We start from the raw sequence: 23,516 nt of genomic DNA, 5'->3' as shown, positions 1-23,516 counted from the left end.
ATCTCCCTCTCACCCTACAGGTCTCAGCTTAAACTTCTGTCTCCAGATGCTCTAAGACGACCCACTCCACACCACCGAGGCTGCCCCAGTCCACCCTAGTTATTCTCAAAGCCCGGGTGAGGAAGGTGGAAGAGGGACGAGAATCTACGGTGTACATTAGGCTGGTGTAAGGCTTAGGCAGCCCCAGGTGGGGGGCGGGGTGCAGGGGCAGGTGCAGGAGAGGAGGGTGGGGAGCGCGAGGCTCTCTGAGAAGGGAGGCAGGCTCTAAGGAAGGATAAAGGGAACCATCAAGTATTTCAAGTAGAACTGGCAAATACTCTTAACCAACTTGGAGTAATCTAGCAGACGGGACTCATCTTCACCCGCTGATGGTGAAAAAGCAAGCGGGCAGCACCGACTCCTGGGAAAGAGGATCAGCAGCTGCTTGCTCTCCTGGGCTCACCTCGATGTGAGGAAGAAGCAGGACAGGGGAATGACCTCGAGGAGCATCACCACTGGGGCTGCAGGATCCAGAATTCCCCAAGGCCAGGGGCACGAAACACTCACAGCTACTCAGAAGGAACAACGGTGGTGGACAGAGGGCCGTAACATCCAAGGGCAAGGCTCGCTTCCCTGCACGTTGTTCTCATGGCTGAACTGTAGGCTGGTGCTATCAAAAGCAGCTTGCCTTACAGGACTCCCGGCTTGTCAACAGTGAAGCACCAGGAACCGTCCCCTCCCCACCCCCCACACAGCCTGCCCCCTGCCATATGGATGACCCCTGTCCTCCATCAGTGGCCTCTGTTCTCGGCTCTGTCTAATAACCTGTGCTTGGGCACACGAAGGCAAACGACAAGGGGTGAGACCCACTGTTTAGGGCTCCATGGTCTTCTTTCCCCAGGAGCATTCCTCCTCCATGCTGTTATGGCTTTGACACCATTGGTGATGCTACTTAACGTTCCACTTTACAGATACACTGTAACTGACTCGTTCTTTCGGGGTTTTCAAGTTTTGTGATTACAGGTAACACTACAGTGAACCTTCCTAGATGCGATCCTGTGTTGCTCTCTCATTATTTCTTAGAACTAACGCCTAGACAAATAATTACTAGATTAAAAGATAGGGACCCTTTCCCATGCATACTGCTACACAGCACTTTCCAGAAAGGTCAAACCAATTCACACCCACTCCCGTGGTCAGGCATAAACGACCACTCAACACACGCAGTCACCCCACGTACTGCTCTTTTAGAAATACTTTTTAACAACTTTCACGGAGAGGAGTTCATCTTACCAGATTCTATTACAGTTTCAGTGCTGTTTGAAGGGACTTTTTTCCAGTCCATAAGGCAGGGTTCAGACCGAGATGAGTTACACCATTTAATAACATAGTCACAAGTCATATTGGGATCGTAATTCCAAGTGAGGAGAATTCCATTTCCCATTCCGACGGCCTGTTCTACTTTGAGATCATCTTCAACAAGAAAGAAGTACATGTTACTTGTATTAAAAACAGTAATATAGGGTGCCTGGGTGGCTCAGTGGGTTAAGTCGCTGCCTTTGGCTCAGGTCATGATCCCAGGGTCCTGGGATCGAGTCCCGCATTGGGCTCTCTGCTCCGCAGGGAGCCTGCTTCCTTCTCTCTCTCTGCCTGCCTCTCTGCCTACTTGTGATCTCTGTCTGTCAAATAAATAAATAAAATCTTTAAAAAAAAATTTAAAAAAATAAAAAAAAACAGTAATATAAGGTAAATCTCATGAAAATGGGCAAGAGTTAGAGAAACCACTTCACTGGACAGAAATTTTGAAGAGTGCTCAAACTACCTAAACCTATAGCAAAGTTTAGAAGACTTACTCCGCTACTTTTGTTGTAAAAAGCTAATTGCCTGTGCACAGATAGATTCCGAAGCTGGAAAGGTCATGAAAGTGCACCTAGGACAGGTGAGGGCGCAGCAGGCCAGGGTGTGAAGGCCAGCCAGGGCAGAGGGGTGGGGGGATGGGGCTGAGGCTTGCAGGCAATGGGGGGAGGTAGCAGTGTGGGAGGGGAGTAGAGCACACTCCCCTCCTCGCCTGCTACAGATGAGAGCTCTGTGAGCAGACGGGGGTGCCTGTGCCTGCGACCCCAGCCCCGGGGCCAGACCTATATAAGAGGAGCATGAGAATGTGTGGTGAACAAGCGGATCAACCCTTCCCTTCCTCTCAAGCCTCTGGCTGGGCTGAAGGGGCTTGTGGAGACGGGCTGAGGAATGGGGAATCCGCTGACAGCCGCGGGATCAAAGGCTGTGGGACGGAATGGCCAGCTTGCGCACAGGGAGGGAACCACACACACGGGACAGAGGGCTGAGGTGCAGAGGCAGATAATGGAGGGGGTGGCTAGACTGGGGGTGAGGACTGGGTAGGTTAGGCCCAAAGGGAGAGGGAATTTTCCACAGTTAATAGCAGAAAATTCTTTTTTTTTTTAAGATTTTATTTATTTGACAGAGATCACAAGTAGGCAGAGAGGCAGGCAGAGAGGAGGAAGCAGGCTCCCTGCTGAGCAGAGAGCCCGATGACAGGGCTTGATCCCAGGACCCTGGGTTCATGACCTGAGCCGAAGGCAGAGGCTTTAACCCACTGAGCCACCCAGGGGCCCCAATAGCAGAAAATTCTGTAACTGATTTTTTTTTTTTTTAAAGATTTTATTTATTTATTTGACACAGAGAGATCACAAGTAGGCAGAGAGGCAGGCAGAGAGAGAGAGGAGGAAGCAGGGTCCCCACGGAGCAGAGAGCCTGATGCGGGGCTCGATCCCAGGACCCTGAGATCATGACCTGAGCCGAAGGCAGCGGCTTAATCCACTGAGCCACCCAGGCGCCCCTGTAACTGATTTTTATTCAAGAGTTCCGTAAAAAGCCACAGAAAGGGTTTTTGGGAAAAAAATGGTATTCATAAAGCAACTCCTACCTGACACAAGACAACAATCTGGCTTAGAATTCAGAAGACCCTGGACACAGGAGTGTTTGGGCTCAATGTGATTAAACCCCCACACTATGAACCTGCTCCGGGGCCACAGGGCCTCCGACTCAGGAAATCCTCAAGGAAGGGTGATTTCTTCTGAGGCTTCCGTAACTGTCTAGGAGCTGATGCTAGACCATTGTTAGTTCGTAAGTTACTACCTTCTGAAGGACACATGGAAAAGGCAGGAATACAATTCATGAATTAAAAGACAACACAGCTATTGTCTATCATTGTAAAGCAATGAAACGTAGAATCTAAACCAGAAGCCTATCTTCTTAAGGATGGTCACACCTCTCTTCTCTTTTTTTTTTTTCTTTCTGCTGTCACACCACTGCCTGAGGACCTCTCCCCTCTGGTGTGTGCTGCCATCTGGGCTCTGTGTTCCCTGTGCCTGAAAGGTACGGTGCTTCCCCCCCCTCCCCAGCCCCCCTGCCGTCCTTCCTCCCCTACGGTGGACTGAACAAAGCCAAGCAGCAGCTAAGTGCAAGGAGTAAGAAACTGCCTTGGTCAAGAGTTGCAAAGATACTTGGAGGAACCTAATTGGACCAACCACTTCCTTCAGGAGTGGCTGGTCACAGACCAGCGCCCCCATATTGAGGCAGGAAAGCAAAGGGGGATGGGAGCAGGGAATGTCCTGAAGAGGAATGAACTGAGAAAAGAGGCAGAAGTGGCTATGGGTTAAGTATTAGGGGTTACTGGTAATCGGTAACATTTAAAGAAAGGCACTCAGTTAATTTTAAAATTGTGCTAGAGTGACTTTTTAAAGTTTATACTGAAGATCAAATTTAGACTTTAAGAAGAATTTCTATTTTTTTTTTTTTTTAAGATTTTATTTGATCTTGTGACGGCAAGAGAGCGAACACGAGCAGGGGGAGTGAGAGAAGCAGCAGCAGGCTTCCTGCTGAGCAGGGAGCCTGATGTGGGACTCAATCCCAAGACCCTGGAATCATGACCTGAGCCCAAGGCAGACGCTCAACGACTGCACCACCTAAGCGCCCCTAAGAAGAAAATAAACGGCTGAAACATTTCTTACTAAGAGTAAAGTCCACCACCATAACTCTCTGACGTTATGCCCTAAAGTGACTGGGTAACACTTATTATTTTATCCGGTGCAGAGGTCTGGAGTCACCACGGGTGACTAACAGCTGCTGTCTCTCCAAGAATTCTGCATGTTAATGGGCTAATTCCTCCTTACAGATCAGCAGCAGCAGGGGATATGATAAGAGAGCTGACCTTGTAAAAGCTGGCAAACACCCTTTAAAATGTTTCGCTGTAATTTCCGGTTCTTATATTCTGCATTATCTTAGGTACTCACCGTTTGGAATTTCCATGCTAGCTATTTTAGAAGGCGGCGATGAGCCAACAGAATTTTTTGCCACCACACTGATGATGTAGTCGTTTTTATCAAGTTGTAGTTCTGCCTTGTGTTGAGGATCAGGGATCTCAGAAAGGGACTGTGTCTCCTCATCAAGCCAACAGGATACATTATAGGAAAGTATTTTCCCATTTGCTTCATTAATGGGTAAAGGCTGAGAGAAACAGAAAAATAAATTGTCAAGAAACCTGCAACACCCGCCATGTGGTGAGGCAAGACCGTCAGGTGTAAACCAGACACCAGACATGTCAATCATGACAAGGCAACATCAGAATCGAGGAAGCTGTGAATGGTGTCAAACGCAGATTTAGAAGGCACCACGGCCAGACCAGATCAGGGCAGTGATGCTGAAGAAAAAAATATACTTAGTGTAAGCAGTTTAAGATCGCATAGCAATTTAAAAATTAAGTTAATACAAAACAGTTTTTAGCCTCACATTTTTCAGAAGCGAACACAAAAGTAACAAGAATGACTGCTCTACCAAACGAAACATAAGAAATTACGGCACTGGGGCGCCTGGCGGGATCAGCTAATGGGGCACGTGACTCTTGATCTCAGGGTCATGAGTTTGAGCCCCACACTGGTAGAGAATACTTAAATAAATAAAACTTAAAAAAAAAAGTACCATAGTTTTTAAAAAATTATTTTCTCAAAATAGTACATGCCCATTACCAGAAAATTTGGAAATGATATAAAAGTTAAAAAAAAACAAACAAACCTGTAAAATGTTCCCATATTCCCATCTCTTAAACGCTCTTACATTTTTATATTTTCTTCAAGTTGTTTTTCTACGATGTAGATTTTTTAATTAAAATTGTTTTCATCACAATTTTCTCTTTTTTTCACCTTTCTATAATATAGCTGTCTATAATATATACACTTGAATGGCTTTATATTTTATGTAGTATTTTTTACCAGCTATTTGAATATTCCTTAAATAAATGAAATTTAAATGGTTTCCAACTTATTATTACTAAAATTATACTTCCGTGTACCTTTTCATACCCCTTTTTTTCCTTCATATTTAGGATTAATTCTATAATGTGGACTTCCAAAGTAGACTTACTGAACTGCTTTTCCAGACTATTTCTCCAATTTATATGGTAACGCACAGTCTGATCCAGACTGACCTCGATATTAATACTCCACTGAAAACACTGTTCCAAACAGGGACTCTCTGATGGCCTGTTCTATTGGGCCCATTACAGTCTAAGGCTCATGGGGTTCCTTTGATGCTACTGACTGCTGGCTCCTTCACAGAACCTCACCCTGGGTTTCTGCTGGTCTTCCTGTCCTTTAACCTTCCCACTCCCCTCTTCGGGCTCCTCCTCCTCTGCCGCTCCTTATACGCTATCACCTATGGGTGCTTCCCTGGCCTCTTTCCACCCCGCATGGTCTCCCTGAGTGACCTACTTACATGCTACTCAAAGCTATGTCTTTAGCTCTTACTACCCTCCTGAACTCCAGCGCCTCACATTAAACCACTACTTATTAGACTCTACTCTGATACCCCAGTGGCACCTATTTTTAGAATGTGTTTTAAAAAAGTCAACCCCAACGAACTTAATTTTCCACCCAAATCCACTCCTCCTTGGCAAATGGCAGAACCATGAATCTAGTCTCTGAAGTTACAATCGCTTCAGTATTTTTAACCGTTGGTTAGGCATTCATCTAGTTTGAAGCATGTCCCAAACTTTCTCTACACTGAAGTAATGGTCCTGCAACACCAGACCAATGAGTGGAGTGGGTACAGTAGGCTCCTGTTCCAACTCCTAATTCCAAAGACCCATGTGATATATCGTCTTCAGCTATTACACCATGAAGAACAGACCCTACACTTGATCTTAGCCGAAAGGCTGAGAAGTGATACACTGAGGTGGTGTGGAACTGCAACTACGTCGTCATGAAATCTGACAGACAACTGTGAGTAGCAGTGGATTTTCTAATCAAGGGTCAGAGGGGTACGCAGTCATACGCAGACAATCACAAAGCAACAGGACTTACAGTGAATCTGCATACACGCTTAACTTTCCTCAAAGCTGGGATGACCTCAAATTTTCATAAAAATAATGTTTTACATTCAATAACAAAATTCACTATTGAAAGGAATCCAATTTGGACTGCTCTTGTAACATGTGATTCGAAAACAACCGTTTGTTTCTGACGTCTGCAAATCAGATAAAGAATATAATGCAACCAAAAATGTCTGCCCTAGTAGAGGAACACCAGTGAAAATAATGCAATTTATAGTTTATCTAAAAATTTTACAAAACCATGAAAGCCTTTTTAAGTGGCATACAGTAATACAATTAAGGGAAAACAAATTACATATGAGGTATGTAAAAAGTTTCCTATTCAGTGAAGAAAAAAATGTCCATCAACAGAACTGAGATTCTAACTTGTGCTTCTGGCTGTGTTTCTGAGTCAGGTGAGAAAGAGGGAATTTTCTTTGCAGGCCTCATGAAATCAAACTAAAGAACATGCGATCTATCAGAGAAGATCCCCACCAAACTGACCATGGTGCATGCGGGGTGATGAGCACTGTGGGGGCTGGTAAGAGACAGATTCACAGCAGGACTGCGTACAGCCAGTCTTGGAAACTCGGGTTCCTCGATCACTCAAGTACCACACATAAGCTAAGTAGCTCAACACCGTATCATTATTTAAATATTCAGGGGAAAATCAGGTATTTACCTTCCAGTAGATTATTAAATTTTTTCCATCGGAACTCCACTCTCTCCATGTATCTGGTCCCTTTGAAGGAACTAGAAAAGAGATTTAAAAGTTAGCAGCGGAAGACGTGTACTACATGCCAGTTGGTAATGGCAGGAATTGAGACAGCAGCACTTGAGGTTTTTTTTTCCTAGGTTTTTGGAATTCTCCATAAAAATGTGAAGCGGCCCAGGGGCTTCCCTGAAGACATGAAACAAGGGAAAAGCGGAGTGCTCAAGGCCTGCAAAACAGGAGGCCCCTTACAAAGGACTGAAATCATCCCTCAGGCCCTGAGGGATGCGACTCCGTCTCACATCCTTCTACCTCCCCTCACTCAAGTGGTGAGGACTCTTCCCGAGCACAGGCTTCTTGGTGCTCCTCAAATGTGCTGAGGACACCTGTCTCAGGCTTCCAGAGCTTTCTGTGACCCCTCTCCCCGCGCACAGAAACTCTCCTCCCCTGATCACCTCACCTCCTCCGCATCTCAGCTCCGGTGTTACTCTCCTCGTTGAAGTCTTTTCTAGCTACCCTATTTAAAAAGTTGCAAGCCCTCCTCCCCTGTCACCTTCTTTCCTTAGTCCCCTTTCGAGGCTTTATTTTTCTCTGTGGTACTACCCAACATACTATTTTTAAAAAATTGATTTCTATTCCTCTATCCTAATAAACTCCATGGGCAGAGACTGTTTTATTCAGCGCTATATCCCTGGTGACTACAACAGCTCCTGACACACTGTGGGTGCTCAGTGTTTTTTTTGTTTTGTTTTGTTTTGTTAAGATTTATTTATTTGAGAGCGAGCAAGCGAGCATACATGTGAATAGGGTAGGGGAGAGAGAGAATCTTGAAGCAGACTCCCTGTTGAGTGCAGAGCCCAACATGAGGCTCAACCCATGACCCATGAGATCATGACCTGAGCTAAAACCAACAGTCAGCCCGTCGACCAACTGAGCCACCCAGGCACCCCTCAGTAAGTATCTGTTTAGTGAATTCGTGCTATCATCTCAGTGAGGTATACATAAAATGTTTTCTCGTGGCAGCAACAGTTCATCAACTGAACGCAGAAGATCCTGTAGCAGCCAGTTTCCAAATGACCAATGATACTGGTCACACCTCCTGGTATGCCTGCCTGGGTGTGGCCCCTCCCACAACGTCACAGCACTGGCCTGTGTGACCAACAGAGTATGACAGATATGAGGGTAGCTCCCTTCTAAGGCCAGGTCATAAGAGGCATTGTGGAGGCTGCCATGTTCTCCCTCTACTCACTAAGTCTAGGAGCAGCTAGCTGCCATGTTATGAGGATACTCGGCAGCACCAGGGAGACCTACATGGTGAGCAACAGCCTTGGCGTGAGCCATCCTGAAAGCTGACTCTCTAGCCGGGGCAAGCCTGCAGCCCCCATCTATATCCACGCTGCGGCTTCACGAGAGACTGTAAGCCAGAGCTACTCAGCTAAGCTGCTTCTCAATTTCTGACCTATATATACTCATTGTGAGATAATGTATGTTTACTGTTTTAAGTCACTGAATTTTAGGGTTAATTTGTCAGGCAGCAATGGGTAACTAAATACACACCCCTTTCTGGCCCCATACACAGCGTCCAGATAGTTTTTTTTACATTTATCACAAAGCTTCTCTCATCTCTCTAACCTTCCTTCATGTGGAGAGGCAAAACTCTGGATTAACATCTATCATTTTTTGTCTTACTGTTCATTAATTTTTTGGAAGAAGTTTTTTTTAAAAGATTCATTTATCTGAGAGAGAGAGAGAGAGAGAGAGAGAGAGAGAGAGAAACACACACATAAGCTGGGGGAGGGGCAAGAGGAGGAGAGAGAAAATCCTCAAGCAGACTCCCCGCTGAATGTAGAGCCTGATGTGGGGCTTGATCCCAGGACCCTGAGATGATGACCTGAGCTGAAATCAAGAGTCAGATGCTTAACCAACTAAGCCACCCAAGTGCCCCTGGAAGAAGTTTTATATTCCCTATATTATCTAGTGCAAACAAAGCATTTGCTATCTTTTGTTGAATGACTCCTAAAAAATTGTACCTATTTGTAAGTTTTTTGTTTTTGACTTTTAAAGCTGACATCTGACTATTCAAGGATAGAATCTCGTTTCATCTTTGGAAATTACCATACTCAGAAAACCAGTTACCTAATTTTGTACTTACTTTGGCCTCTGTGTACTACAGAAAATGAAGTTCAAGACCTCTGGCCCCATCCATTTCTCAGGCCAAGGTCACAAATAAAAATTCCAACAAATTCTCTTTGTTGATATCTACATTGATTATTAAAATTATAGGGAAGGAGGACAGAGTGTCAGAAAAATCACCAATAATCTTACCACAGTCTCAAGTCTGTTTCCTCTACATCATCTTAGGACAGCTGCAAACATCCTGCAGACAGGCCTAGTCTTTCCACACAGCACAGCCAAGCAGCTGTCCGTATTATCACAAACCTTAGAGCCACCACTTAAGATGTCTGGATGATATTTTACTAGCAGATATTATTATCCAACTATGCAATTCAATCATTATCCTTTTACTCACTTTGGTGACATTTTCTTTAAAAATTCAGTTGTAAAATTCAAGACCCACAGTAATAATCGGCTATAAATCACTTAGTGAACTTACTGGCTTCTGTGGTTAAGTATTTTTTTTCATTGCTCCATTTGCTCCATTTCCAGAAAGTTTCAGCAGAACAGCGAATCCGGAAAGTATATATGGTATATGGATTTAACTTGTCCACAGCTACAAGATAACTTGAATTTTCTACTCCTTTGATTGTGACATTCCGCTATTAAAGCAAATCAGTAAGTATATGTATGTACATATAACATCATGTAAGAATTCTCATATATATACACACACATACACATTTTAATAAGAAAGCCCACCCAAATTTGTATCATAAATAGACTAAATGTCCACAGGAGTTTACCTTTATAAAACTAAATTTTGGTTCATCCACCAAAATATTTTAATTTTTACATAAATACAAAACCCATGAAATTATGCTATGTAGTAACAATAAACAATATTTATGTGTCATTTTAATTCAAATATGGATCTAAGTAATAATGATAAGATAAATTATGCAGAGAGGATGATATACTCTTGCTCACTGGTCAATGGCTAATGGTAATACAACAGGCCTTAGTACACTTGAGTAATCTAACACAACCTTGAGGATTAAATGTATTAGCCGTATTCGGAAGCTTCTCTGAGGCAGGCATCATTTTATGCATTTTTTAATAGGGTACTCAGAACCTCTAGTATGGTGCTAAGCATGTAGAATATATTCTTCAACATACTCTTATTTAAATTATATAAAATTAAAGTAAAACAATTTAAACAAACCCGAGGATCCGCATGTCTCAGGAAATCCTCGGAGCTCCCAATTACAAATTCAAAGCAGTTTTTTGGGTTATATTCTGCATTTGATTGGTTTTCTAGCAATCATCAGTAAATTTCCAAATGAGTATTTTCATTCAGTATCTTTCGTTTTGGACTTAGCACAAATTACAGGATGGTGCAGTACCAAAGTCAAGCTACGTATCTGCAATGTATTAAAAAGTCATGTTCTGACTTGTAACGCCCACCTTCTGACTTAGAACCTGTTCGTACTGCTGCACTTGGCAGTTTCAAAAATCACATCTCCTCTCTGGTGCTGATCAGCCCATTAACTGATGTGAAAGGTTATAGCAACAACTATCCATTCATTTACAAATCTGCTGAGCCCCAGCCATGTGCCAGGGACTATACTAGACCTGGAAATATTCTGGGGAGTCAAAGTCAAACTCATGTTCTATGACACCCAGTATTACAACTGTTTCAAGCGCTACATATAATGCTGTCATTACACTGACATATACAGTATCTTACTTCTTACTAAACCTCTATAATAATTCATGTGAGAGCTTCTGCATATCAATTTCCTTAATTCATTCTGAAAACTATTTTAGCCAAAGTAACATCAAAGGAAGTTTATAGAAAAATCTTACTCACCAATTCTCGGACTGCGTTAGTTTTGTTGATTTCAATTTGACATAAAAGTTTAATCTTTGCAAAGTTGCCTGGTAAATGCCAGGAAAGTATAACAGCTGTTGAATTAATATCCTTCACTTTGACTGAAGTAGGAATACGAGGACAGACTGTAAGTATAATTTGTAAAGATTACTTAAAAAGCTACTTTCTAATAGGACAAATGACAATCAAAAACAGAACAAAACAAAACAAAAAACCACTGAGAAACAAGAGAGGTGTCATTGGTACCGAACAACAATATTCCACTCAACCCGTGGTATACAAACCGCACTTTTACTGCTGGTATCGTGCCAACCGTGTTTCTGGACCAGTCACACTCAGGGTTCCTAGACTGGCATCAGGAATACTAAAAGGTAGTAAGCTCATAATCTCTGCCTTTAAGGAATGCCGAATTCATTTGGAGAGTGACCGAGAGAGAGAGAGACAATGAACAAGAATATATACACTAAGTTGGAAACGCGTGGTACGCCTACCAGTGGCCACAGGCACTGAGATGCAAGTGTGGGCGGGAAAGTCTGAGGGAGAAGATGGGACTTAAGGTGAGCTCTGAAGGAAGAAACTGACTAAAGTTGGAAAAAACAGATGCGGAAGAAAGAGCACTTCCGCTTGAGGTCTTGGCAAGAACAACGGGACAACAGCGAGACAAACCGCACACGATGCTGGTGATGGCACAGAGGCCAACGTGAGCGGCAAGGAGTCCTGTGACAGTAAGGCGGAAAGGCGGGGGGCAAATACACATGAACACTAGCCCTCAACTGTACCAAATGTAGCTCTTCGGAGCTTGGGGAAAACCAGGAAAGAACAAAAGTGAGGAGAAGGAATAAGTGATAGAAGTTACTTTCATTTACGAATAGGGCAACAAGCTCAGCTACTGGGCACTTGCCAGTCTCTATCATAATGTATCTGGTTAGAGCCCTTCTCCACTGACTGTGAGTCTGTGAGGGAGGCCAGGCCTCCATGCCAGCGCTCCGTGGGCCACAGAGCCCGCTATGGCACCGACGCAGTGGGATGCCCACAGGAATGAATGCTAAGAAGATGGAGCGTATTTTATTTCTATTTTAAGCTAGGTATTAATAGAGCTAGTAAAAATCCCAGAATCATCAGCAATAAAAAGGAACCACTCACTCACTGATGTACACAGCACCTTGGATGGAGCTTAAGGACATTACCCTTAGTAAAAAATGCCAATCTCCAAAGGTTAGGTACTGGATGATTCCATTTATACAACATTTCAAAATGACAAAACACAGAGATGAGGAACAGAGGGGATGTTGCCTGGGGACAGGGCTGCAGGAGCATGGTGTGTGTGGGGGGATGGGTAGCGGGAAGATGCAGGGAGATGTGGCGAGGTTTGCCAATGGGGCAGGAAGAGGGAGTGTCTCTGTGGAGACAGAACAGCTCTGTATCTTGACTATGCTGGTGGTTCCATGAATCTCTAAACAGATTCAACTGCACAGAACCATGTCCACGCACACACACCTCTCAATGCACACAGAACCTCGTGAGAACCGAGCAAGGTCAGCAGTCCAGTTCCCCGGTCTGGTTTACAGTACTGTACCCATGTTGACTGCTCACTTGAAAACTGTACTACAGTTAGTAAGACATCACAAATGGGGAAAGCTGGGGGAGATGTCACAGGGCTTTATTATTTTTGCAACCACTCGTGAGTCTATAGTTCTTTTAAAATTGAAAGATTTTAAAAAATAAAAATCTTTTAAGAACTGGACACAAAATTTTTCAAGAATCAAACTATTAAAGCCACTTAGAGTTTTTATGTAAATGACCAATTCAAATTTGTATCTGAAATCAACAAAATGGTGAAAGTTGAAATTATACATTTTAAGGATTTTAAAATAAAACCTTATTTATACCTCTAAAGAAAATTATAAAAAGTAAGCCCTAAAAGAACTTTAATTTCAAAACATTTTATCCCTTCTAAAATTGTTTTTAAGACACTGGCTTATGCAGCAGCTCACCTTTTTCAGTTATGTTAACTAAAAGAGTTGCTTCCGATCGACCCAGAGGATTGCGAGCATTCAAAGTAAAATTATATATTTCTTGATTTGGACGCATTTGAAAGAATAACTGATAGCTTTCGTTTGTTGGCGCTTCAACTCTTCTAAATCTAACATATTTCCCTGAAAAACTGAATTAAGAGAATAAGAAGAAATATTAAAATCATTTCAAAATGGCAAGAGAGATAAATACTTCAGGAAAAAATAAATGGGTAAATTTCTAATAATCAATCTTTTTTAAAAGTTTATATTTCTAATTCCAGATGCTCTACATACTTGGTTAGGAAAATGTGTCTGATTCAGAAAATAGATGAAAATCACCAGCCAGAAGCCTACTATCTAGAACAGTCTCTGTTCATATTTGAGGGTTCTTCTAGGATTTTTAAAAAAGGCGTATGAATCTAGTCTGTGTGCATGTCATTTGAAGTATTAATGGTATATCCAATTTTATACAGCGTACTGAGGTTTTATCTTACTCATAACAGAAATGAGATACCGCATTTCCCTGTGTCATTTAATACCCTCCAGGGTACTCCCTGCCGTCTGACATCTTTCCCTGGTGAGTTTTACCTTTCAAATAAAGTGTAACTTGTATTGCGTGGGCCCACCAATGCGGTTGGTCTTCCTGGATTCCAAGTACAGACAATCTCTTTTAAATCAGAGGTCTCACAATTCAGTTTTTGAGGAGTATCAGGTGGATCTAATAGGGAAAAAATGTAGTTACTTAGCGGTTACATACATTTTCCCTGAAAACATGTTTCATAAATGTTAATTACATTTTGTACAATTTCCTTTAGAAATGAAATAACGTATTTGCATTTGACCTTCTGAACAATGCAGAACTGCCATGCTTTCTGTAGTATGTTTTTCTGGAGTCCGTATTACGTCAGAAATGATGGACTAAAATATACTGCTTAACGACAACTAGCTCATTTGGAAACGCCCCAAGAGCAACCTGAACACATTCTCCCCTTCAAATCCCACCAAATCTCTCAAAAGAAGCTGCAGCCAACAAATCAAAAAAAAAATCTACAGGGTGAAAGTATTATTATCTATCATACATATACCATGATTTAAAAGAAGTACCGATTCATATCACAGGTCAGCACAAGCCATATTACAAGTTTCAGAGTTCTTAAAATGAGTTACAATGACTATTATTTGCAAAGCATCTCTTGGTAAAATTCTGCATCTTCCTAATGTTCAAAGTGACTACAGCTTGAGTTTTTGTTCTTGACCGGAACATTCCCTCTGATTTTGCAGGGACAAAAGTAAAAAAAAGAAAAACTTTTGGGGTTTTTCCTGTGTTGTCTTAGACTTTTAAAGTAATAATGGAAAATTCTGCAGTTGGACACTAATTATTAGAAATTGTTATTTCCGATTTCATGTTTAATTAAACATACATAGAAATGAGTGTTCTCTGTTATATTTATCTAAATTATCTTATCATTAAATAAGATTTTTTTAAAACGATTATCTACTTGTTGAAAAATTCTGTAAAGTAAATCAGTTTTTTAAAAACTAAACTTTAAGGGGTGCCTGGGTGGCTCAGTCAAAGCATTTGCCTTCTGCTCAGGTCACTGTCTTGGGGTCCTGGGACAGGACCGTGTCAGGCTCTCTGCTCCTCGGGGAGTCTGCTTCCCTCTCTCCCTGCCTGCCTCTGCCTCCTTGTGATCTCTGTCAAATAAATAAAATCTTTAAAAACAAAAAACCAAAAAAAACCCCCCCAAAACAGAAGAAAAACTAAACTTTAAAAACTGTTCTTAGACTGTTTCAGAGACTTAAAAGGACACAGAAAATTTCACATAGCTTCCCAAGGAAGAATAATGTCCGTCAATGACATTTTAGGTAATATTAAGAGAAGTCATGAGTATTTAAAGTCTAACAACTGCATAATCAGATAACACTGACATACTTATTTAAAAAATTGTTCTAAATCTAAGGCTAAACTTTCATTTTATTAAAATGACATACTAGATTTTTTAGTATAATCCTGATTATTTTAGTATGTGGCAGATGTGTTAAGTCAAAATAGTTGAAACCCAAATAAAAGAAGCAGTTAGAAAGAAGTGGAGGCAAAGATGCAGGGAGAAAAAAATATGAGAAGGCTGTATTTGAAAGGTAACGTAATGACTGTCTTCTCAAAGAAATTAACTTACAAGGGAATCAGCTAAAGCTGAATAAAAACTAGGTATAATCAACTGTATTAACCAGCGAATAGAAAATGCAATTTTTAAAAAAAGCCATTTTTATTAAAATACTTCCAAATGAGTAAGTATGACATTTGCCTGGTGACATAAAATATTTACATGCTCTAATTCTATGTCACAGTGTCACAGTGTAGTATTTTGAAGTTTTTGAGTATGATGAAAGATTAATACTTAGGTATAATGCCGAAGTGGCACTCTCTATGAAAATAGCGATTACTGAACACATAGTATTTATAAAAGATTATGCCTGTAACTAAATCAGTTCATGCATAAACACTGGCAAGTACTGGATAACTAACTATTCTGTGTGCTGGATAATACATGAATTTGCAATCACAGTAATAAACTGAAGAGGAAAAAAGCTACTCTTACTAGCACTAAACATCAAATTCTTAGTGATAAACTTACTGAAAGATATCTAAGACCACCTATCACTGAAATACATCAAAGAAGAGCTAACTAAATGAAAAGACATACATGTTCCTGATTTGGATAACTCAGTACAGAGAGAATGAAAAATCTCCTAAGTGGTCTCCTAAAGTAATAAATCTAATGCAACTCAAATCAAAATCCTGGCCGGTTTTGATTTTGTCTTTTCAATATATGGTTGGTTAACAGGATGTGCATAAGGAGAAAATAATGACTCTTAATCCCTAACTCACACCATGAACTGCCCTTGCTGGAAGTTCCTAAAGAAATCCCTCTGCAGGGAAATTCTACTGCTGCTTTTGAGTTAACAAATACTCAATTTTCCAATCCCCAAATGCTATAAATGAAGGTTAAATTATGAATTAAACAGGCCTGTTCTACTATTATGTTAGAAGAGTAGCACACTATTGGAAATAACAAAAACTTGGTGTATAGTCTCATCTTCTGAGTTTTAGTTTTTGTCTTTTGTATCTTTAGGTGGATATCTCACTTCTTGGTATCAGTTATCCCTCCATATACCACTGGTCCTTAACTTATACTCCGTGGTCATTTGTAAGGAACACTGCCAAGTCCTTTCCTAAAATTCCATCAGGAAAAAAATTTTCTGAAGTTTACATTTGAACATAATCTCACTCTCCCTTGAATTCCAAAATGCATTACTGGGAAGACACAAAGTTAGTAAGGGTAGAGCCATCACACTGAGAAGTGCATCTTATCCTGGCTATGCCCTTGAGACTGTATCAGCCATGCAACAGGATTCACCCTAGGTTTCAATGGAAGGAAAAGAGAGGCGGAAAATCCAAAAAAGATAAGAATCACCACACGATCAAAAGAAAATCACAAAACCCACTCACACTACATTTCACACACGAGGTCTGATCACGAGACCCTTTTAGACCAAACTCAGCCTGACTCCGAATTCCAGGGAGGAACGGGCAAGGCCATCAGGGTGCCACATGACAGTTACCATGGGAGAGGAGACAGAAACCCTCGAAACACAAAAATCTCTGTGGACATTCAACACAAGCTTATGTAAACAGGGCAGTCTCTCACAACAACTTCTGGAAATGTCATGGAATTTTAGAACTGCAGCAACGACCATACAAATAAAGAACCCCTTGTACTCTGAAGCATATGTTACACACAGAATATGCCTGGCCTCCAGGGACCCTCTTCTTCTCAGATGTATTATTTTAGAAGTTAGAGAAACATATACTACAGTATTGAAGGAGTTTGTGTAAAATTATTACAGTTGCATTAACTGGGGAATTTCTTTTTTTAAAGATTTTTATTTATTTATTTGACAGAGAGAGATCACAAGTAGGCAGAGAGGTAGGCAGAGAGAGAGGGAAGCAGGCTCCTTGCTGAGCAGAGAGCCCAATGCGGGACTCGATCCCAGGACCCTGAGATCATGACCTGAGCCGAAAGCAGCGGCTTAACCCACTGAGCCATCCAGGAGCCCATACCTGGGGAATTTTTAAAAAGGCATGTTTTAGTTTTAAAAAGGTTCTGTATTAGTTAGGTGGGATGCTTTAAAGTTTTAATTTTAAAAGGTGGTAGGAAATTGACTTTGAGTAGGCCCCTGAACACAGGGGTCAGGGGCACTGACCTCCCATGCAAGTCAAAAATCTACATACAGGGCACCTGGTTCGCCCTGTCCAAAGAGCATGCAACTCTAGATCTCTGGGTTGTGAGTCTGAGCCCCACGCTGGGTGTAGAGATTACTAAAACAAACTTAAAAAAAAAAAAAATTCCCATAGAGCTTCTGACTCCCCCAGAACTTAACTCCTCGTAGTTTACTACTGACTAGAAGCCTGACCTACAACATAGACAACTGATTAACACATATTTTGTATATGTATTATTTACAATAAAGTAAGCTGCAGAAAACGTTAAGAAAATTTTAAGAGAAAATGCATTTAAAGTACTGTACTGTAGTTACTGAAAAAAATCCATGTAGGGATGCCTGGGTGGCTCAGTCAGTTAACTGTGTGATGTATGTTCTCATCGCTCGTGAGATCGAGCCCCATGCCAAAAGTCTGCTTGAAGGGTCTCCTCCTCTGCCCCTCCCCCCACCTCTTGCACACCTCTTAAAATAAATCAATCAATCTTTAGAAAAAATACATGTATAAGCAGACCCGTGCAATTTGAACTTTTTTTTTGTTAAAGAGTCAACTATGTATGAAATAATTCCTAAGCAATGTAGGATTAAGAAATATATAAAAACTAAATTTGGCTCAACAAAACTGTTAAATAAGAACTTAAAACTAAGCTTATCACACAAGCTACATAAATACAAATATATAGAAAATGAGCTTAGACTGCATCTTAAAACAAGCAAAAACTTTGGTGTCTTCATATTTAAAAAAAAAAACAAAAAACAAAACACTGCCCAGTCCCCAGAAATAGCATTAAGGGTTTAAAGAGGAGCAAAACAGATCAACAGGAATTCTTTAATATTAAATACTTACATCCCGCGAAAATAACAGTCCCAAATATGTTATCTTCTGTTGTAAAGACCACATTTGTTCCACTATTAGCAGAAACAGAAATATTACGGATCTTGATCGCCACATTTTCCCCATCAAGATGGATAAGGGGACAATTTGTTTGGCCAATCTGTGCTGATAACACTTTTTCTTGAGTCACACAACAAAATATTATATCTGAGCCTACAAGTATCACTTTGTCTTGAGGAAAAACCTTAGTCTGGGAATCAGGTGACCCTAGAGAGAACAAAAGGAATTATAAATATTTTATAAGTCTTTTACCATAAAATAGCCCAGTGTATATAAAATATACTATAAAGTGTTTTATAGTAATGGTGGCCCAAAGGAGCTTTCAAAGGAGCAAGACACATATAAATAAAATGAAACCATGTATGTTTTATTGACTTCTGGCTGATGATGGGGGGAGTGGAGGGGACTGCAGGCCGATGCCCAAGGTCACAGGTTAGTATCTAAGAAGTCTGATAGTTCACTCTAAATGGGCTTATAGCCACATGTGAAAAATCTACGCCAAGAAAAAGTCACTCATTAAATAATTCCATTCCTCTGGGGCGCCTGGGTGGCTCAGTGGGTTAAGCCGCTGCCTTCGGCTCAGGTCATGATCTCAGGGTCCTGGGATCGAGCCCCGCATCGGGCTCTCTGCTTAGCGGGAAGCCTGCTTCCTCCTCTCTCTGCCTGCCTCTCTGCCTACTTGTGATCTCTCTCTGTGTGTCAAATAAATAAATAAAATCTTTAAAAAAAAATAAATAAATAAAATAAATAAATAAATAAATAAATAATTCCATTCCTCTGAAATGACTTCTATGTATTTAGGGCAAACTTCTTACATTCCATCAGCCAGAATATATATTTAAGTATTCCCATCCTAAATAGCACTTTTTTCTTTAACCCCAACTCTGTGCAGGTTAAAGCCACACCTCTGCTTTTATTTTCCTGTATGTCCGGTCTTTTTCATTTTCTCTAGTTTTCCTTCTACCTACTACTATTTAATCTACCACAATCTGGCTTCTAGCCCAACCATTCTACTGAAGTGGCTTGCTGACCTTTTTGCTCAGTCCAGTGGCCACTTCTCAGCCACCCTTCCTTCCCACATCGACGCATCGGGTAAGTTGCCTAAGTTCTAACATCTCAAAACTCCATTCTTCTCTTGGGTTCTACAGCGCCCTACTCTCCTGGGCTACTCTGAACCCTCTGGCTACTGTCCTCCACTTTGCTGCCTCTTTTTTCTTCCGTCCTACCCTTAGACAGTACAAGCTTCTAAGACATGTGTCCCTGGTCCCCATTTCTCTTTCCCTGAGTATGGTAACCTCTAGATTGAAACAATTTCACATACATCTATGTTGATGACTCTCAGCTATGTATCTCTGGCTCCCAGTAATCCCTTGGATAGCAGACTTATATTTCCCACTGCCTGAGACATCCCTACCCAGATACTTCACAATACCTCAAGCTCAACATGTCAAAAATGAATTTATGTTTCCCACCGGAGTCATTCATGTATTTCCTGTCTCAGTGAAAGCCACCACCAGCCACTCAGCTGCCCAAACTAATAGTCATCTTTGACTCTTTTTCTTGGTTACCAATGACACAGTCACTAAATTTAATTATGTCCCTTCAGTGTTTTCACATCTTTTCCACCTTTTCATTTCCAGACCCAAGTGCCCTACTTTATGCTTCCACTGTCTTTTGCTGAACCACAAGATCCTTCTTGCTTATCCACGTGCTTCTAGTCCTGCCTTCCTCTGATCCATTTCTCCATGTCGTCACTAGAGTGGATAATCTACAATGATAATCAGCCTTTCGAAGGACTTCATTTCATTGTCAACTATTTTCCAGGCCTCTCTCATGTTGCTAACATTCTACTTGCATGTGAATTTCATTCAATGTACAGATGATTTCAGGTATCCTTACAGATCGCCATATTCTCAGCAATTAATTCTTCAGCTCACAGGATCTGTTCTGTGGGCAAGAAACTAGAAGCCACTTTTTTTTTTTTTTTAATATAGACGATCTCAGTAACACCTACATAAAATTTTTAAATGTTCTTCAACGCCTACCACAGTGATTTTCAAACCTGGATGGTTATGTAATCACTTTGGAAGATCTTTAAAAATACAGATTCCTGAATCCTAACTCAAGAGTTTTTGAATCAAAATGTTCTGGGACAGAGATCTGGGTGATCCCCAGGTTACCCTCATGAAGCCAAATGGCATTTGGAGAATTGAAAGCTTAACCAAAACCTTAACCTTAAGCAAGACTGATCTTGTTCATTTGAAATGAAAAAGCTTTTTAAACAGAAGCTTACAAGAAACGTTCTTCAGTGGGCTCCAGTCACTCCACTCTTTGCGACCAGAGAAATGAAGATCGTCAACATAGTACCTAATTCCCACAGAATGAGTGGTACACTCCAAGGGCATGTCTGAGGTCCAACTCCAGTGGTGAACTGTATCTTTACCATTCACAGTTGTGTTGTGGGTCACCTAAAAAATGAACATGAACACAAAGTGAGATTTCTAGGTAGTGATATGTTCTGTTTCCCTTTAGATTTAAAGAACACTATAGACAGTATACAACCACTAAGCTAAAAAGGGTCGCCTTTTTGTCCAACCATCTCAGTTTTCTATTAGGCATAAAAGGAGAGTTACGGAGACAATAATCATGATTCATTTGTTTACTTCTTTTTTTAAAATTCCAATACAGTTAACATACAGTGTACTATTAGCCTCAGGTGTACGACATAATGACCCAACATTTGCAAACACCAGTGTTCGTTGTGACCTGTGCACCTTCCTCAGCTTGAGGCCCTGCTGCCTGATATACAGGATGTTAATACTCCAGAACATTCAGTACAGTTCACAGGAGAAATGAACCATTGCCAAAACTGATCTCCATTTTTCGTCAAGAAAAAGCAATTAATGGCTTTGTACTCTCAAGAATTAAAGTCAAAGAAAAGAGCAGCATTTCAACAAAATAACTGTTTCAGATTAGGTTTCATATGTGTTAACTGTTTAAAACTTTATTTTTAAATATGCAGCTTATAATAGGATGAAATAGTAATCTCAACTGTGAAAAATGGGAAGGATTTCAATCAAATATCAAGGACTCTACGAAAAGAAACCTTGGGAGTTCCAGCTAAAGACAACAGATTAAATAACTGTATTTCCTTCTCTCTTCCGAAATCTTTCTAAAACAAAAGTATGCAGATTTTTTTTTTTTAAAGGCATAGATGCACAAAGGCAAAAAAAGAAAAAAAAAAAGAAGAAGAAACAACATCAATGAAATTCTGGATCCTGGAGAGCTGATGGACAACATAATGGACTCTGAAGACCTGAGAAAGCTGAATCTTAAGCCCCCAATGGAAAATTCAGAAACAACCTGATTTCTATCATGGAAATGCCAAAGGGCTCAGAAAGGGGCTCTACCAGGCTCCCCTGGAAATGCACAGTGAGGGTGAGGTGCAGAACAGAAGACTGCCTGAAAGCTTTTCAAAGAGACATTAGACATCCAGAGATCCCTCCCACATTCTGTGCTACTGAAAGACCACCCTTCTCCATCTTGGCAGAATGGAGATTTATGATCTGGAAAAGTACGACAGAACACCTCTGGAATGAAGAACCTCAGAAAGAGTGGAGAATGGGGACTACTGTGCCAAAAACAAGGAAATTGCTAACCTATGCATTAGGAAGGCTGTGTTCCTGCCTTCTCCTACTCAGCCCCCAGGATACAGATGGCAGAGTTGCTACTTACCAGGCAGGGATCTAAATCAACTTTTCTGGGGCATATGAACAGGTCAAGGAAAAAAAAATCTAGAATAATAATATTAATGTTTTGCCAACTTGATAGGCCATCTTAATCACCTATGATGAAGCCCCAGTCAAAAGTCCCTGGACAAGACACAAAAGTTCCAATCAGATTTAAAAAAAAAAAAAAAAAAAAAATTAAGAGCCACTCACCTAAATATGAGCAGCAATCAGGATGACCACAAATTGGAGAAAAAGTTCTAATATGAGAGTCAAAGATCAAAGTAGGAAAGGAATCGAAGAAACTGAATACACAGAAAGAAAAAAAAATAACATATCCTCAGAGATGAGATATTGCATCCATAAAATGAACAAAAAGAAGAGACAAAAGGGATCACTCGTACATTAAAAAAATCTATTAATAAAGAATGCAAAAAATTCAATAGCAGGAATGCAAGATAATGTTTAAGAAAAACTGTTAATAAAACAGAGCAAAATAAAATTACAGACGGAAAGTGGGAACAATTAAGAACATTAGAGGACCAGTGTAGAAGGTCCAATTTCTGAAGAAAAAGTTACTAAGGAAAAAAAAAAAGAGAGAAAACAGTTATGAAGGAATCAAAGCCGTAAGACCTACAATAAGGAGATTCCCTAAGCTGAGAAACATGTGTTTTCAGACTAAAAGGGGCCCAATGACTGTCTAGTACAAGAAAGAAAGACAGATCGACAAGAAGAAACAAATGGAACAATGTCTTCCAAATCTTGAGAAAATCCCCTGACCTACAATTCTATACCCAGCTAAAGCAGAAATCATGAGTGAGTGTAAAACAGACACTTTCAGAAATGTCATATCTTTTTTTTTTTTTTAAGATTTTATTTATTTGACAGATAGAGATCACAGGCAGGCAGAGAGAGAGAGAGGAGGAAACAGGCTTCCCGCTGAGCAGAGAGCCCGATGTGGGGCTCGATCGCAGGACCCTGGGATCATGACCTGAGCCGAAGGCAGCGGCTTAACCCACTGAGCCACCCAGGCGCCCCAGAAATGTCATGTCTTAACGAATTCATCAGGCAGCATTTTACACTCCCAGCAGAAATGTATGAAAGTTCCAATTGTTCTGCATCTTCTCAAGATTTGGAATCGACAGTCTTAAAAATTTTGCTGGCAACCAATTTAAGATTTAAAAAACAGCGTTATCTGCAAGTTACCATTAAAGGCAGCAGATAGTATTGACAATAAATAGCAAATACCGACTAGAATATATGCTTCCACCAAAATGAGGAAGAGGAAAAATTTTTTTAAAAAGGGGATCCACTATAACAGGGGGAACCTGGGTGGCTCAGTGGGCTTAAAAAAAGGGGGGGGGGGACTCCGTTACAAGAAAAGGTAAAAGGAATCCCCTAGATGATGATGGAGACCCCTTGGACCACAACTTCCTAAGAAATGTGCCCAAAAAACCCACAGAGGTCTGTCCTAAATGACTTGTGGGTGTACCCAGGTATCAATCCCTCCAGCCC

The 23,516-nt window shown here is 40.9% G+C and overlaps 1 protein-coding gene and 1 pseudogene across 4 annotated transcripts in view; both read right to left on the bottom strand.

Annotated features, from left to right (window-relative positions):
* Positions 1 to 23,516, bottom strand: part of LIFR (LIF receptor subunit alpha) — a 77,111-nt gene that overhangs the window by 17,319 nt on the left and 36,276 nt on the right. For 3 of the 4 annotated variants that reach the window (XM_045999286.1, XM_045999288.1, XM_045999287.1), the window contains exons 6-14: positions 20,567 to 20,741; positions 18,226 to 18,480; positions 13,686 to 13,815; positions 13,077 to 13,246; positions 11,062 to 11,207; positions 9,688 to 9,850; positions 7,044 to 7,114; positions 4,290 to 4,503; positions 1,273 to 1,452 (exon numbers count right to left, since the gene is read on the bottom strand). In XM_045999286.1, the coding sequence (XP_045855242.1) occupies positions 1,273 to 1,452; positions 4,290 to 4,503; positions 7,044 to 7,114; positions 9,688 to 9,850; positions 11,062 to 11,207; positions 13,077 to 13,246; positions 13,686 to 13,815; positions 18,226 to 18,480; positions 20,567 to 20,741 (1,504 nt within the window). The remainder of the gene's footprint in view (positions 1 to 1,272; positions 1,453 to 4,289; positions 4,504 to 7,043; positions 7,115 to 9,687; positions 9,851 to 11,061; positions 11,208 to 13,076; positions 13,247 to 13,685; positions 13,816 to 18,225; positions 18,481 to 20,566; positions 20,742 to 23,516) is intronic. The other variant, XM_045999289.1, reaches the window with a different exon arrangement.
* On the bottom strand, positions 6,044 to 6,217 carry LOC123939380 (annotated as a pseudogene).

The sequence above is a fragment of the Meles meles genome, chromosome 3 (genome assembly GCF_922984935.1).
Source record: "Meles meles chromosome 3, mMelMel3.1 paternal haplotype, whole genome shotgun sequence".
NCBI lineage: Eukaryota > Metazoa > Chordata > Mammalia > Carnivora > Mustelidae > Meles > Meles meles.
The sequence above is the reverse complement of the archived record's forward strand: the minus strand, read 5'-3'. Positions and strand labels throughout refer to the sequence as shown.